General features: G+C 41.1%; 2 protein-coding genes across 7 annotated transcripts in view; one reads left to right on the top strand and one right to left on the bottom strand.

The window, feature by feature from the left end:
• The first annotated feature begins 57 nt into the window (after positions 1 to 57).
• On the top strand, positions 58 to 8,539 carry garem1 (GRB2 associated regulator of MAPK1 subtype 1). The gene is made up of 6 exons (XM_088283287.1): positions 58 to 481; positions 1,153 to 1,293; positions 1,530 to 1,660; positions 2,022 to 3,221; positions 3,304 to 3,458; positions 4,168 to 8,539. Exons 1-6 carry the CDS (start codon positions 361 to 363, stop codon positions 5,021 to 5,023), a joined length of 2,604 nt encoding a protein of 867 aa, XP_088139413.1. The 5' UTR covers positions 58 to 360; the 3' UTR covers positions 5,024 to 8,539.
• prkdc (protein kinase, DNA-activated, catalytic subunit) overlaps positions 2,736 to 17,066 on the bottom strand; it is a 35,169-nt gene continuing 20,838 nt past the window's right edge. The window contains exons 66-89 of one of the 6 annotated variants that reach the window (XM_088283283.1): positions 16,718 to 16,942; positions 16,542 to 16,650; positions 15,777 to 15,879; positions 15,541 to 15,703; positions 15,277 to 15,451; positions 14,861 to 15,054; positions 14,580 to 14,763; positions 14,345 to 14,505; positions 13,818 to 14,029; positions 13,574 to 13,661; positions 13,346 to 13,489; positions 12,914 to 13,121; positions 12,662 to 12,729; positions 12,263 to 12,483; positions 12,046 to 12,138; positions 11,712 to 11,798; positions 11,548 to 11,619; positions 11,273 to 11,474; positions 10,876 to 11,064; positions 10,643 to 10,782; positions 9,206 to 9,332; positions 5,827 to 5,914; positions 5,564 to 5,654; positions 2,736 to 2,852 (exon numbers count right to left, since the gene is read on the bottom strand). In XM_088283283.1, coding sequence (XP_088139409.1) covers positions 5,581 to 5,654; positions 5,827 to 5,914; positions 9,206 to 9,332; positions 10,643 to 10,782; positions 10,876 to 11,064; positions 11,273 to 11,474; positions 11,548 to 11,619; positions 11,712 to 11,798; positions 12,046 to 12,138; positions 12,263 to 12,483; positions 12,662 to 12,729; positions 12,914 to 13,121; positions 13,346 to 13,489; positions 13,574 to 13,661; positions 13,818 to 14,029; positions 14,345 to 14,505; positions 14,580 to 14,763; positions 14,861 to 15,054; positions 15,277 to 15,451; positions 15,541 to 15,703; positions 15,777 to 15,879; positions 16,542 to 16,650; positions 16,718 to 16,942 — 3,327 coding nt within the window. In that variant the 3' untranslated portion in view covers positions 2,736 to 2,852; positions 5,564 to 5,580. Of the gene's footprint in view, positions 5,915 to 8,651; positions 9,333 to 10,642; positions 10,783 to 10,875; positions 11,065 to 11,272; positions 11,475 to 11,547; positions 11,620 to 11,711; positions 11,799 to 12,045; positions 12,139 to 12,262; positions 12,484 to 12,661; positions 12,730 to 12,913; positions 13,122 to 13,345; positions 13,490 to 13,573; positions 13,662 to 13,817; positions 14,030 to 14,344; positions 14,506 to 14,579; positions 14,764 to 14,860; positions 15,055 to 15,276; positions 15,452 to 15,540; positions 15,704 to 15,776; positions 15,880 to 16,541; positions 16,651 to 16,717; positions 16,943 to 17,066 lie in introns of those variants that run through there. The other 5 variants (XM_088283285.1, XM_088283282.1, XM_088283284.1 and 2 more) reach the window with 5 other exon arrangements.

Below are 17,066 nucleotides of genomic sequence, written 5' to 3'. Positions count from 1 at the left end.
ATATTTTACATAATATTATAGAAATAACAATTAAATATTACACTGAAAGTGCGGGTGAGCGAGAGCCAGACGACAAATGTCTTATTTTGTAAGAATAATTACGCATTTCCGTTATTCGTCTGACTGGTTGTAGTCGGTAACTAAACAAACATGGCTCTGCTTTATGATTAGATTACGCATTTTAATGGGACGTAAAGAGATGAATAGGCAATACTATGCAAAAATTAAGAGGCATCGTGCCAAGTACAAAGCCGTAAATGGCGTTCCGATGCAATCGTTGGTTTTATGAGCGCTGCGTAGTATTGCGTGACCGTGTTTACACGTAGCTAGCCCTCTTGTGGGCTAATATAAGCTAGCAAGATGGACCTTGGAACAATGTTGTACAATAATTTAAAAGATGTTACGTGGAGTACGACGGCCTTGCCATTAGATCAACTTGTCAGTGCTTATAGGTTGCCTCAAATCGTCAAGCTGGACAACGGTCAGTCACTTTTATAGGACGCTGCGAAGTGTTCGGAGCTAACTCTTTTACTTGCTACTAACTGCGAGTTGTATTTATGTCATTGCTAACAGTGGACGTTTATATTTTGGAGATTGTAATATGCGTTTTATTTACTGTGCAAACTACGTGCACACACGACCGAGTTCTGCAAATGAGGTGCTCTTGCTGTGTGTGTATGTCAGTGAAAAGTAATGACTGTTGATGACAGCTGCATTTGGAGATTGCACGCGCTTTACTGCATGGCAAATATGCACAAAACGGGATGAAATCAGCATGTCATTTAAAAGTGCATTTAGGTCATAATCCAGTTAAAAATAAAGTGAAACTCTTATCACAAGACCAATTCCAACTAATTTCTATATTAACAATTGCATTTCTTGTGTTTTATGTAATATTCCTATTTTGGATTTTAGTTTGCTTTAAACTTTAATCCTCAAATTTAAATAAACGAATAAATCATTTTAACCTAAATAAATGTTGAAAGACAAGTGTCTCTTACCGATTCAATGCAAATGTATTGTTCATTTGTTAAATGCAACAGAACCATACTTGAAAATGTTACTGTACATAAAAAGCAAAGCTATCTAGCATGCACATTTATGTCTGATTGTCATATTTTATATTGTAAATTTGATTCAAATTCTCTCCAGGCCAGATGGTTGAAGGGCTTCGAGACAATGACTACCTCTTGATTCATTCCTGTCGTCGGTGGACAACTATCACTGCTCATAGTCTCGATGAAGGACACTACGTGATTGGACCTAAAATAGAAATTCCTGTTCACTATGAAGGTAGGATACGTAAAATACTTGCCAATTTTTTCCGACATGTTACGAGACCAAAAGCTCCAATTATTTTTTTTTAGCGTCCCTTTCAGATAACTCACACAGCCACATCGGCTTTCCCGCATTGAGATAATTAAGTGCACCGCAACTTTGTGACGATATACAAATGTACATTTGCTTGTTTTTGAAAATGTTAAATGACAAAGTTGACAGTTTAAATAGCACTTTTTTTTTAACTTCAGGTCAGTTTAAGCTGCTGGAACAGGATCGAGATGTCAAAGAGCCTGTGCAATACTTCAACAGTGTGGAAGAGGTGGCCAAAGCGTTTCCTGAAAGGGTTTACGTCATGGAAGAAATCACATTCAATGTTAAGGTATGGCTAATATTTCAAAAGGGAGAATTGGGGTGGGGGGAAACGTTTCCAGCCAGTCTTGTCATTTATTCACATTAAAACTCATCAATGGTATTATTCTGAACTGTGAAAAATGATTAGATTTTGTGGGAGGATTAGCTTCATTGTGTGTTCAAGGAATGAAAACAAGCATGTTTCAGTCTCTCAAGCATGAAGTAGCTTTTGACTGACGTAACCACAATCACAACACCCATATTGGATATGACTGTTTACATTCACTGAAAACAATGCCTTTGCAGTAGATAAGAAAAAAAAACAACCTCTATCTTCTGTGTTGCGTTGTGTTTGAGTATTTCAGAGTATCAATGATTATTTCTTGCAGATGGCTTCAGGGGAATGCAACGAAGATACTGAAGTTTACAATATAACACTAAGCACTGGCGATGAGCTGACATTAATGGGCCAGGCCGAGATCCTCTACGCCAAGACCTCCAAAGAAAAATCCAGATTCAACACCATTTTTAAGAAAATCGGGAAGCTAAACTCCATCAGTAAGATGGGTCGAGGAAAGATGCCTTGCTTGATATGCATGAACCACCGCACCAACGAGAGCATCAGCTTACCTTTCCAGTGCAAAGGTCGCTTCAGCACATGCAGCCCGCTGGAGCTTCAGATGCAGGACGGCGAGCACACCATCAGGAACATCGTGGAGAAAACGCGTCTGCCGGTCAACGTCACGGTGCCCAGCGGTCCGCCTCGCAACCAGCACGACCTCCACCTCATCCGAGAGGGCCATCGCTACAAACTGGTCAACATTCAAAACAAGACGGTGGTCGTGTGCTGCGTCCTGCGAAGCAACAAAATCATCCCCATCCATTTCCCTCTCCACGTGGCCCTGCCTCGCTTCATTATTCCGGAGGAGCTGCTGCAAGGTGAGCTGTGGCTGGACACCATGGTGCATCGCTGGTTCTCCTTCTGTCAGGAGCAGTTTGACATCGACGACTACTCACGCGCTGTCCGGGATGTGAGGACGGACTGGAACGACGAGGGCAAGAGCCCCAAGAAGCAGAGCGGCGGGAACGGCAACTGCTGCGGAGGCGGAACATCCAACGGCTGTCACAACAGCATGCAGATCCCCAGCTCGTTAACCTACGCCCGAGACGAACTGACGCAGTCCTTCCACCGGCTCTCGGTGTGCGTTTATGGCAGCAACCTGCATGGCAACAGTGAGGTCAACTTGCAGGGATGCATAAGCCTCTGTGGCGATTGGGCACTTCTGCCCTCCGACAGCATTCCGACAGACTCGGCGGAAAATGAAAGTTTTGCCACCGAAATGTTGGATTGCCCCAACCAGCAGGCATCCGTCATTAAGTCCGACGTTCCCTATGAGGAGCTGTGGTTGGACCACTTAAGAAACCAGATCCCCAAGTCGTCTTTAACCGAGGGTGTTCAAGCGCTCAACAACGGCTGCGCTACCACAACGACAGCAACGCCGTCTTGCCCGCTCGCGTGCTCCCTTGGCACAGTTACCATTCCTGATGTGGCGCTCACGCCGCCGCCTGTACCGCCCAAATCTGAAGCTGTGAGTACCACCTGGTTAACTCACTTCAAGACATTAATACTAGTCGTGCTGCGAATTTCTAAACCACATCATCAATTTCTAGGTGAAAGAAGAATGCCGCCTATTGAACGCCCCGCCGATTCCTCCGCGTAGTTTGAAACAGATGCCATTGGTCCCGATGCTGTCGAAGCCTCGGCAGGAAGAGACCCGCTCGCCAAGTCCAACCCTTTCCTACTACTCTTCCGGCCTGCACAGCATGTAAGCATGATGCATACACATTCACATGTTTTTTTTTTTAAAAGAGACACATGAAAAGTTAGGGATAGCAAGATGAACCTAAAATGACCTCGAAACATTTGAATGCACATCTGTGACTTAAATGTTTCACCTCTCCTATTGGATGGGGCATTTGACATCTGAATTGAAGGCCTTTCAATTTATTTCTACTCAGCACATACACAGAAAATGCGTTGACCGACGATGCACTTTGCGCTGCTAAGTGCAGTGTGAAAAGGCCTTCATTTTTCTTTCTGAGCTCATGAATTCGGGCAGTGAATCCAATTGGGAAGCCCATGCAGCAGATCTCATTTCTAAAAAAAACAGTTACGCAGACAGTAGTCCTCAGTTAAGAACAGTACACAATGAGCTAGTTTGTACATCCGTGTTCCATTAATTAGGAAATGGAGCATTTAAGGGACTGAAATGACCTTGCATGTGGACAAGGAGAACTATCCAAGCATGGATGTCTACTTTTGACAAAACCAAATGTTTATATTTCTGTTTTAATATTATACGTTTCCATTTAATTTCTATTATTTCACCATCTAAAATTGTATTAAAATTTGCACGGGACTTTTCACCCCTCGGCAACCCTAATTGTGATGTTACTATTCATGTACTGTTTTGTCTTTAAAGTTGATTATAATTAGGTCTGCCAATGTGTTTTTTTTTGTTTTCCCCCTTTCAGTAGTGGATCGTGCGAACAAGAGGCATCTGACCAACAGGAAAAAAGCATATGCTACCCGTGTAAGTGGTCCCACCTCGCCATCGGTGAGCCAAGCGTCACGTTGCCGAGCAGCCGCTTGCCATCCGACGGGATGTCATCCAGGTTGTCCTGGCCCAACAACTTCAGCGGAGGGGATTGTCACGCTTTGGACGACTTTCTCCCCGCCGGCTGCCGAAGCTATTATAGTTACCCGAGAAACAGGTCCACGAGCAACCCCAAAACCTGCAGCCTGGTCGACTTTGACGGCCAAAAGCACGCGCACGGCACCAAAAGCCTCAGGCTGCGGAACGAGTCTCGAAGCAAGTCCTGCACTAAATCGTCCAGTTACAATTCGGAAATGTACCGAGACAAACCGATGGACGAATGCAACACCAAGCAGAGCCTCTCTTGCCCCATCCTACCGCCAAGAACAGCAAAGTCAAACAGCATGAAGAAGAGTTCCGACTTAGCATTTGGACCAGTCTGCGACAGTCAACAGGACACCTCGACTTCCTGCCTCGTTACACAGCAGGAACAGATAACCCAAGACCCGAGTTCCACCTCCCACCGGGAAACTGCTAGCTCGATATCGGTGTCTCCTTCAGCACATTGGCAGCCCCCGCCCAGCCTGGCCGGCCTCTCCATAGAAGAGGTGTCAAAATCCTTGCGATTTATCGGCCTCCCAGACGACATCACGTCGCTTTTTATTTCGGAGAAGATCGACGGGAACTTGTTACTACAGCTCACTGAAGAGATTCTCTCCGAGGATTTTAAACTGAGCAAACTGCAGGTGAAGAAACTCATGCAGTTCATTAACGGATGGAGACCCAAGATATGACTACAGCGGAGACCACCTTTGATAAACTTTATACGCTATGCACCCCTCAGCCACAATGTGACCTGATTTCCCAGTCACCACATTGTGGGGGGGACCCTTCCTATCACCCTTTAAAATCTGTGACTGCTCTTTGCAAACCAGATGGAATCATTTAGCACTTTTTATTGGATAATTTTTTATGTCAGCAACATTGTTCTTTTTTTTTTTGTCTCTAGCGTTCTCGTCACCTTCAAGTTGAGGCCAACAAATGTAAATTAAAAATAACAAAGGTGTAATCAGTGATCTGACTTGCACAGGGAGTATCTGCGAAAGAAACCGAAAGATAGGGGACTGCTATTTTATTAGAAGAAGCTAAATGAGTATCCAAGTGCTCAGTATCATAACCAAACTATCTCCAGAACGGTTCACGGGTTACACTGATTTTTACCATCTGAATTGATTTTTTTTGTAATATGAGCGATCCCACTCATGGCAAGAAAAAAAAAAAAGTTCTTACTGCTTTTCATGCGTGGTTTACTCAAACTGCCGAACACAGCTCACCTGACACATCGATATCTTCACTGATAATCGTGAGTCTCCTCCTCTGACCTGAAGTCTGGTGTAGAACCAAGACTGACATGTGTCCAGACTGCTAGAATATACAGAGATTAATTGCAGTGGTACGGTGAAGCCATTCATCGCATAGGAGAAATCTAACCGGTTCAAATTTGCCCTATCGTGTAGTTTCACCCACCAAACACAGCTGGAGCAGATTAAAATGTAACAAAACACTTTTTTGAAGTCTTTATAGCACTTGATCTCACCCTGTTGCTTGCAACAATTCTCTGAAAAAGAAGCCGAGTGTGCTTGCTTCAGGCCGTTTGTTTCTCCCAGTTGAAGTTTACTGTAAAACTGACACATAAAAAATGATAATTAAACATTTATGTTGAAATACTAAGTGTTTCAACCAAAAGACAATTGAATTTTACAGACATCTGTTAGCTTAATGCTATCTTATAATGTGAAACGTCAGACGGGCGAACGGAGGTTCGCATAACGGCTACGGTAATTGCACACCTTAAAACAATAATGCATACAGAGCATACGACAATATTCACAGGCGTACGTTTTCTCTGTTCTATGGCAACTACAATTAACAGAAAAGCATGGTATTGGATTACACTGAATGGGCGTTCCCTTCTTTCCTTAACTACACTACATCTCTTTTCCCTAAATTTCAGAGGAGCGGAACAATAAATACGTCCATTTGGTCTTAATCAGAATGTGTGCACCCCAGTTTGTTGCCACTTTCATGCACCTCCCTGTACCACCTTCCTCATTTCATTGAATGTAGCCACGTTCCAATAACTTGAGCCCAAGGAGAAAATGTTGAATGTCCATCATGAGGTTACAACATAATGCTTTAAACAGTGTTGGCATTGCAGCCATGTGTTTTTATTTACTGTCTTGTAATTGCAAAACGTATTCCAGTGCAATAGATTAAGGGCTACTTGCAGGATTGATTACGATTCCTTTGTTCTGTTGTCACGGCAGCGATGTAACCCCTAATTTGCATGGCAAGGTTTGTTTTAATTTTTTTTGAGCATCTGCTTCCACTGAAATTGTTTTTCTCCACAAATTATGAAATAATTGCAAAGGTTAACGATATGGATGATTATCAATCAAGTTCAACAATTTCTATTCCAGGTGTTCCGAAGTGGAGTCCACACTGCCATCTAATTGTGCCTTTTATTACCAAACGTAATGACTAACTGCTGCTCTGTAGCTAACATCTAAGTAGGACTACCACAATCAAAATATGTATCATGCACTTTGACGGCCGTTACAGCTCAATAAGAACGTCTAAAAAAAAAAAAAAGCTAAACGATCCCAATATGGTATGCACTCCCACCCCCCCCTCCACCCAACTAAAATGGTACGTCGTCATCTCTCAAGAAAGGACATTTCATATTGGCTAAACATTTTCTATGTGCCAACGTCTTGGGATGAGAAACTCAACCCATGATTTTGATGAGTGTATTTTACATGAAGGAGTATTACGTCTACAGTAAACCTACAAGAAAAAAAGTGGATGAGAAGCCCCCCCCCCCCCCACCCCCTTCTAGAAAAGGCCACCCGAAAATAATTGTACTTTTTCCAAGCAAAACTCTTATCACCCTTCGGAGGGAATTTGTTCCTTGACAGCAAGATGCTATCAAAATATTTTTTATGCTAGACATGGCTTTTGGCTTGGGCACAAAACAGCAAAGAGGGTGAGTTTTAATTGAATAAGACTCTTGCCCCACGAAAAAAAATATAAATAAAAAAATATAATTAGTGAATATGCTGAAAAAGACTGGATTCGACTTAAAGTCGAAAGTCTGAAACATATTTATATTCTCATTTTAATTGTACTTTTTTGTTTTGAGTGTGTCCGTTGTACTCCTTTGTGATTTTTTTTCCTCATTCCTGTCTGCGACGGTTGTGCTCTGAAATGATTTGTATATGTACCACATATTCTTTTCTATTCTTCAGCTTATAGAAAGTAAAGCGGCGTACCATGCGGAATGAAGGTTGCCTCAACGACAATATTTACACAGGATTGACTCTTTTGTTTCCCCCTAAGTGTTACATGCTTATTTTGACTTTTCTAATATGCAAATGTATTTTTAAGTGATTACTAATGTAAAATATTTTTTTAATCGATAAAAGCTTTTGTTGTATCTTTTTTTTTTAAAATTGCTTTAGTTTGCATTGTTTGTAACTTGGTGAGATTTCTGGGTTCCGCAGCCACATATTTGTACATAAAGTTAAAATCTAGCAGCCTCAATTACATGACAGTTAATAAATGTCAATAGTAAGCAAGGTGACTTTCCGTGTTACATGAGACCTTTGTCACAGTATTTGTATTTTTTAATGAGACCTGACATGGTGGTAATTGTCCTATGCAAATGTGGAAAGCCGTTTTAGTGTTTAGTCCATAACTTTGATATCATGCTAAAGTCAATTCACTAATCCGTTTTTGTCCTCACTTAGACAATTTAGCGCACTACTGGTCATACAGTTAGTTATTTTGCCTCACTGGTAACATCGTCCTGGTAGTGAACTCGTGTCATACGATCATGGGAAACGTGCTTTACTAGTACACTGAATTTTACAAGTGAGGACAAAGAGCATATTAGCACATGGACCTTGAGATGGATGTCAAAAATATGGAACAAACGGCTTTCCATAATGCAACAGCCATCACATGAAGAACAACAAAACAATACCGTACTCTATTGACGCCACTATTTGCAAATGAGTATTATTAGTAATGTTACAAATGTACATGCCAAAGATATTTTTCCAAATTGGTTATTTTACTTGAACAGGTGTATGAATGGACTCAACTATGTGCACAGAGGAGGGAAATAGCAGGTTTTCACTACATTTTGGAAATGTATTGGTGGAATTTTACCGAAGCCTTCAGTTGTCTTTCAACATACTTTGTTTTGCAAATGCTGATTGTATTACCCATTAAATGAATTAACAGGACTCTGTATGTGGCAGTCCCGAATTAATGTCAACATTATGCACCACATTAGGTACACTAGCGCAGAACGAATAGGAGACGAGACAGTTGTTATTGACACTGACAAGATAAATGTTTGGTTTTTGGTTAAGTTTCATCATGCTAGATTGTTACAGTTAAAATAGTGGATCTAAAAAGTACTCACCCCCCAAAAAAGACAATGCCAAGTGACAACATAATGGAACCATAATAGCACATATTCAAATGGTTCTTAAATCATTTACTGCCATTGACGGCTAAAGACATCAAAGATCTGTTTGTTTTTTTTAAATCAGCTGGTAGTGAATGAGTTAACCTTTATTTGTAATCAACAACAGCATCAATTCAAGCAAGCAATTTCCTTCAAATTAAGTGCAAGACATTGAATTGTCTCATTTCGAGAACTCTATCCTAAAACCCATTTCCTTCTAAAACAAGTTTCAAGCAATTCTGCCAGAACAAACTACAAGACTGCAAAGATTTTGCGTAAGGAGAGAGTTATGCTTGCTGGTGCATTTAGTTTGGTAAGCACACCAGCCAAACCATTTTGCGATTAAACGCAGCATGCGTCATCAGAACCATGGCTCCCAGCCCGCCCACACTCGCCCGAGCACATTTGCGTCCGTGGCTTGGTCGAGTAGACATTCCACCTGCTTCTCCACGGACAGACCCGCGGACGGTTCCCTTGCGCGGACGTTGTGCTCCGGCGTCCCCAGGGCGACTGACTGCATCCCCTGGAAGGCGGGTAGCCCCTCGAAGCCAAGCTTGAGCTCCTCACTGTAAAAAAGGGAAACATCTGAGTAGGAGGAGAGCATACACAACAAGAGGGACATGATGGGAAAAGACGAGGGCTGCAATTTAAGTGTATTAACAGTGAACTTTTGAGTAATTTGAAATATAAACTAAAATTCCCGTTTGTATTTACAGGCAGTGGGGACCGAGCCCTGCTATGAACAGCAGTAATTGACCTCTCCTTAAAATATAACACATAATTATTAGAATTTTCCAAGTCATCTTACAACAATAAACTTAAAAATGGTTTAAACATGATTTGATTCTTAAAAAAATTCACAGTGTGAAGACTCACCGTAATTTCCGCTAACAACCCAATCAAAACTTAGTGCCTTCCAGACATACAAAGATTCCGGTCCGAAGTATCCCTTCAACAATGCTTCTTTGTCACCCATTACAGTGGTATCTTAGTGTAGGAGATTCATTCATTCCACGACCAAGCTCAGAACTAAATTGAGTCTACATCAAATGTTTCACATTGTAATGAGCTGAAATGACAACTTCCCGCAAACCACACATTTTTTTGTTTCGTTTGAAAAAAAAAGAGAAATATCGCCATACTGTGGGAAAAAAAACAGTTAAAGAGGATGTAAAGCAATGACCTAGATTTATAAATTGTAATTACTATACATTGAGCCGAACCATAAATCACTATTGTAGGGTTGGGTTGCTTTTAGCAAGCTTGTTGGCTGGTTAGTCTGCGTGTGAGTTGAGGCAAACTCTAGCTCCCTGCTTGTCTTTTCATTTTATATTTGTTTGTCCTGTTCAATGAACATCGAAAAGTACATGGGTTTGTAAATAAAGTGCACAAACACAAATTCAGCAAATAATTATTTTCCCATGTTTTAAAAGAGTCTGGAAGAAATATGAATTCTAGTTTGAAAGCAAATAATGCAGGGATATTTTATGAGCTTGTTGAATTGATGCAATGATGAATGCACACTGTAATCATCAAGGATAAAGATCGTCCAAATAAATGGGACGATTTTTCTGCATCGCAGTACAGTCCCACTTTCTGTTGCTGTAGGTAACAATTCAGATTTCTTTAGAGCAAAACATTGTTCCTCTTTAATGATGATGCATATTTTTAAGCAGCCATATTTTTGGGCTTTTATTGCACACAAAATCAGTGGCGAGGTAGAGAAAGTCGCCAACTATATGCTACAGTAGTATAATTCTCACAGAGCATATAGAATATATGCGGGATATATGTGAGTATTGTTGTTCTGCAATATGTCACCCCTGATAAGCGGGGCTTCGTTATACCTTATTAAGTTATAATGTAGTTCTCATACCTGGTGATGGTCGCAGGATTTGCGCCCTCCAGTTTTTGTCTCGCAAAGTTCACCTTCTGCAAAGGATACCAGTTGATTTCTTTGGTATTCACGCTCTCTGTCCACGTACCTCCCTTCTTCAGTTGCTTAATTTCAAAGTTCTGTGGAAGGGTAAATGTGTGGATTCGGCGATTAAAAAAATAAAAACAACGCATTGACAAGACCAACCACACAGTTTAAGAACACGGACGGACCTTCCAGTCTAATGACGGTTCTTTGACAAACACATCCATGGTGTTGAGCAGCAGGTCCGGCTCATTTCTGTAAGCTCGGAGGGAGTGCGTCATGACACTCTGGATCAAACCGGACTCCTTCAAGGGTTGCATCAGATTCACAAACTGTCTGGTCAGCCGGAAAGGCATGAGCTCGGGGACGGCAAGGAACTGGCAGGAGCAACCAGCACACTCAAGTTAGCAACACCCACACAGTGAAAGCAAATCAGTTTGATGGTAAGATTGAATAACATGAAAATTGGATCTACTCTCAATGACATCTTGCAATTACACATTTTTAGCCATTCCTTGTGACTATTGTGAAAAATGTCATGAAATACAGCGCGACTGATACAGGGAACAATAGTTGTCATTCTACCTGTGTGGCTGAACCAAATGCATGACCAAAGTCGATGCCTATCATGCCTCCTGTTTCCGTGTTGATCATAAAGTTGGAGAGATGACGGTCGCCAATGCCCAGCACCCAATGGCTGACGCACAGTAACGCATGAGAGCTGATGAAGTGGGAGCGCAGGGATAGAAAGGCCTCAGGACTGTTGCACATCTTTAGGAAAGCTCTCCTGGAAATCAAAAAAGGCAACAGATCTTGACAATTTTGATCTCTTTATCAAACAAGCTAGACAGGAAACTTACTTGAGTAGATCAGCAGGCACTTGCTGCAACACTTTAGCGAAGTTATTGATGGTATCAGTGCGTTTTGCTTTCCTGCCAAAGAATAAACACTGCTGTGGTGAGGGACAATGCCTCAAAATATACACTTGATGAGCTGCATTTTTGTTGTTCATAGGGTCGCTTACACGTAAGCTAGAGCGTAGGGCTTCATGACAGACTTTTCTGCTTTTGGAGAAAAGGTGGACAGCCATTTATTGTAGATGTCAACAGACCTGAAAAACAGCACATTTACCTGGTGACAGGTGGCATGAAAATCATGCTGAATCAAATTAAATGGCACAATCGGCAACAAAATAAAAATAAAAAAAATAAATAAATAAATAAATAAAACGGCCAACCAGCCCACGGTGTACCTCATCTTTTGCCCAACGTCAATTGGTATAGATTCCAGTTCACTAAAGATCATAATGAGGACAAGTGCAATCTAAAATAAAATCATATGCAATGGCTAAAGTGTACCTCGCTGCCCTGAGTGACTCCTCCTCCGTCATAGTGGCTGAAAGAAACTCCTTCAAAGTACATGTGTTCTCCAGCCATTCAATTAGTCCAATTCTGCAAACATAAGACACAATGTCATTATCATACAGTATTTAGTTACTTCATATTGTATTGCTACAAACACATAATCTTTAATGTAATCCATCAAAAAAAAGCAAGCTAAAATACAACACAGTACCTTGCGTTAATAGGGATGACTTGGTACGTGTGGAGCTGCAGGCCTCTGCGAGCGCACGCAGCGTCGCGACTCAACAAAATATTCATGACGGCAAAAAGTTGCTCAATGCGCTGATCCTGTCGCAGGTCTTCTCCACCCTTAACCAGGAAAGGGTGGTCGCGCTCGTCGTCGCCGCGGATGATCAGACGTTTGGGACGGCGAATGGATGACATGACCTTTACCTGCAGGAGCCAAATCCCAAAAATATATCGGCCAACTGTGAGTGGAATGTTGCTGAAGTTGTACAGCTTGTTAGAAAAATGTGTTACAATAATGTTAAAATTGTTTTAAAAAGTTTTAGCTTCCAATATTTTCCAATGTCCTAAACTTTAGCAAAAGTTGAAGAGTTGGAATACTTACTCTCTCATCAAATCCAGTTATCTTGGCATGATACTCTGGCAAAGGTTTGGATTTGCCATCATACTGACCTAGAACACGAATAAGATTCCGTATCATGTGCTTAGTGTCCAACAGAATAATTGACAAACGCATAATCTCACATCATGGAAAAAATTTGTGTCGAAAAAAAAAGAAAAAAGCACGCCAAAATTTACACTGCATTGCAAGACCTTTCTTCAATCTGAATGGTATTGGTGGATGAATTCTACTGACCAGGGATTTCCAGCTGATTTCTGAATGGGTCAGCCTGAAATGAACTCAGCCAAGGCGAGTACTCCTTCAGGTTCCCAGGTTCCTTCTGATGATTCCGCATGGACGATGCAAACTGATCCACACTCTGCACAAATCTTGCTTCTTTTCTCTTCTCAAATACCTTGCTGCCTTTTCTTCCCAGCAAATTTTCCACATCTTTCGCAAATTTCTGTGGAAAAAAAAAAAATCATAATTGTTGGTGTGTTTCTAAAGGGGTTAAACAGTTTCAGCTGGTTATATTTCTCTTTGCTAGCACAGAATTTACAAATGACTAGCTGGTGTTGTGATAATAATAATTAAATACAAATGCCCAAATACAGTATTGATATCTCTAAAAAAGTAAGATAGGAGAGTGTAGAATATATTGGCATAGACTCTACAGCATGTACAAACTTGGATAAATTTCTTGCGAAACATCCCATGACCCTCTTTTTTGCAATCCCCGAGTGAAGAGTGCATCTCGTTGTACATGTTCTCCATTTTCTCCTTGTTGAAGTCTGGTTTTTCCAATTCATTTTTCACATTTTCCCACCAATCCTGCGGGGCCCAAAAAACAACCATAATAAGTTAAAAAAAAGCGTTAAAAAAATCTTTTGTCGTGGCTAAAATAACATTCGTTACCCTAAAAATCATATCGGGATTTGTGAGCTGTTGCAGTGCATCCACAAATTTCTTCACAGCTTCTCCCTTATCCAGCATGCTCTTCATCCTGTTGATACAAACGCAATATACACCATTACAATTGAATCATTGTCAACCATCTGCCTCACACTTCTTAATGTTTTGTCTTCAATACTTGGCTCTGTCACATCTGTGCCCCTATTCAGGAAGCATTCTCTCGGGAATGGATGGATATTCCTATTACCTATTGACAAATTCCTGTTGTCGGTGGCCGGTAGCAGAGTCCTCAAAATGATAACTCTCACTACTGATCATTAGAGCGTAAACCAGAGCTTGGGGGTAATATTCTGCTATCTGCTCAATGCAGTGTTGCACAGCCACGGCTTGAGGCTTGTCCAAAAGGGCCACCATCTGACTGATCCAACCAATCAGCATCCAGCAGGGGACCGATGCCATCTGCATACAAAAGGATGATGCTGATCAGAAAAAGAAAAACTTTGCCCTCTTTAGAATCCACTGCAAAAATGATTTACAATAACACCTCTTCATATTGAAAGTAGAACTATGGATCACCTAAGAACAATGACAGTGAAGATTAATCAACTAACTTTGTGTTCTTAATCAAAGCACAAAAAGTCTCAGAATTATTTCAATCCATAAAATACCATCTTTGGTGTTGTATTTATACCTGTTTTAATACATTTAAGGTGGCTTTACAACACTTCAACCAGAAAAGATCCAATGAAATACACTGCAAATCCAGACACAAACCTCATTTGTCATGAGGTCCAACGTCTCAGACGGATACAACTCAATGAGCTGTAGCAGTCGAGGGAACTTGAGACGAGCATCCTCTGAGTTCAGTTTCAGGGCCTTCAACATACATTTCACAACATACACTGGCAGTGTCATGAGGTCTGGGAATTGATTGTCTGCAATACATAAATGACCAAAATGTTTATTTAGGCTGAAATGGGAAAAATTATGAGCACATTTACAAACTCACTTGTGTCACCCTGATCCTCCTGACGCAGCAGTTTGTCACAGAAATCAGCTAAGCACATGTATGTTTCTACAGTGCTGCTGGTTTCCACACGTTCATGTTTATAAGTGTGCAGCTCCTCATCAGCCTTTTTGGTGGCGTCAAGCATCAGCATCAATGCTCGCGATTGTAGTCCCACTTCCACTTCCTGGAGGGAAAATATCATGAAATATGGACATACAGAAACCTAAGTATTCCAAACTAGTAGTGTGAAAATATGATGATATTCGGTGTCATTGTTGTACCTTCAGATCCTGAATAGGCCAAGCACTATCTGAAAGTTTGGCAATTCTTTCTGCTTTGTCAGCTTCAATAGTTTCCAACACTGAGGGACTTCTGCGTATAGCCATGGCCATGATGTGGAAGGATGTTCCTTGAAGGATTTTTTGGTCTCTGTACACTTCAGATGGGGCATTCTGGCAATCAAGCTGAATATCCTCTGGAGGAAAACATGTTTGGTTTTGGACCATATGAATTGCATAATTGTGGTTGAATGTAATTTTAAAGTTATTTTAATTCTCATCAGCACATGATGAAGATGCTAGGCTGCTTTCTGAGCAGACTTACATCAGCACTAGCAGCAATGCTTTATATCTCTATGCACCTCGTGACTTTTTTTTTTTTTAGTATTTGAGTGTTAGACTGTTTATATCTCACTCACCCAAAAGTGGGACAGCCTTGAGCATGATATTGAGTTGCTCCAATGGACCTTGCGCTTGGCAGCGTTTATGGCTGTAACGACTAAAACTGTGGACCCACCGCAGTAACCATTTTCTGTTTGCTTTGGCATCTCTGTGAAGTTCCTTCATCAGCTTGGTGGAGACAGAAAAGCTATTCTGAAATCAACCAAAACAATTTGGGGGGTTAAAATGAAGGCTACAAAGTGGGAACAACCAGTCTTGCGTATCAGTTTCGCTTTGGTCACCTGCTTCCTCGCGCTATCAGCCATGTGCAGCTTCATGTTGAACTTGCAGTTGTTAACTAAAGTGTTAAGGTCCTCTGCTGTGTCATCAGTGGCATCCACCTCCATGCTATCAGTGTTTGCATGGCTCTGAAGCTTTTCCCTGATTTTGTCCAGGAAGAAACATCTGACAAAAGAAAAATTGAGTTTTCTCAACTGGTCTTGTAAAATAACAACTCCTATTTTCCCCTTTTCCTCACCGGGATGTAATTATATCGTCCCAGATGTTCACTGGATCCATTTTAGCGTCAGGATATCGCTCAGTCCATGAACTGATAAGCCGCTTGAGGGATGTCACAGACACTAATACATGTATCAGAATGAATGTTAGTAAGCTTGAAAAAAAAAAGGATCAGGATTTTTGTCTAAGAATCCACAAGAGACAATTACAAAGATTTAAAAATAGCTTCTTAAGTCTACAACCTAATTAATAGGCAAACTAAAGTAATGACACCACGTTCAAAATCTAGTTTAATTTGCTCCCCAAAAATGTCAATTTAAATAGTAATAAATATAATTTGGTTGCTTTTATAAAGTAACACAATAGAGGTGAAAACAGTTGATTACCAGTGATGGATTCAATTCATACAGCCGAACGTATTTGACCAAAGATTATATTATTGCAAGGTAGCACACGCTTGACAGTCTGGGCATGTCGAGAGGTCATATCCTATGTTTTTGATTTCAAATAAAGATAGAACTAATATCACAACAAGAAACTTTCTTGTTCTTTCGGCTCCTTCAATGGATGTTCATCAAAATTAGATCAAGACTCATAAAAGCGGTGTTAGATCTGTGATTTGGGTCTTTATCCTGTTGTCCCATGACCAGCAGCTGATACTATGCTTTCTAATAGATTTAGCTCCAGAATGTCTTGATGGTTTTGAGATTTCAAGGCGCCCTTCTCCGTATGTTGTTTACGTATGTCTCTATTCTTTAACCGAACCAACAAGTCAACTCCTCACCTTCTCCTTTGATAAATTGCAAGAAGTCCTGGATTTCCGTCAAGGCTTGCACGGACTGCAGGATGGTCAGGCGACTTTGAGTAAGCAGTGTATCCACACTGGAGTAACTCTAAAAAGAGCAGACAGGGGTTAAAACCAGATAAAAAATATGTTCTAATCACCTTTCATCCATTCACCTCCATAAACATCTCCATGGCGGAGTTGGTGTAATATTTAGCGCGGTCATAGTCCTCCTGTAGGATGTAGAGTAAGCTGAGCTCTTGGCTGTAGCGACTCTCCAGCAGCTTTTTGCGCCCCTCCACTTTCATGGCTTGGTCCATAAAGCTGAGAAGACTTTGGTCTCTCTCACCCAACTGCAGCAGCTTGAGCATGCTTCGAATCATGTGCGGCAGGTACATTTCCTAGAAGAAAACAAAATGATTCAAAAGCGTATAAAGACAGTATTTTATACACTCAGCGATCACAGATCGCAAATCAGCCTCACTTGTGTTCGAAGAACGAGTCGACCTAACTCCTAGAAAGTAA

Source organism: Idiotropiscis lumnitzeri, chromosome 19 (genome assembly GCF_059441095.1).
Source record: "Idiotropiscis lumnitzeri isolate Australia: NSW breed Sydney's pygmy pipehorse chromosome 19, RoL_Ilum_1.0, whole genome shotgun sequence".
Taxonomy (NCBI): Eukaryota; Metazoa; Chordata; class Actinopteri; order Syngnathiformes; family Syngnathidae; genus Idiotropiscis; species Idiotropiscis lumnitzeri.
The sequence above is the reverse complement of the archived record's forward strand: the minus strand, read 5'-3'. Positions and strand labels throughout refer to the sequence as shown.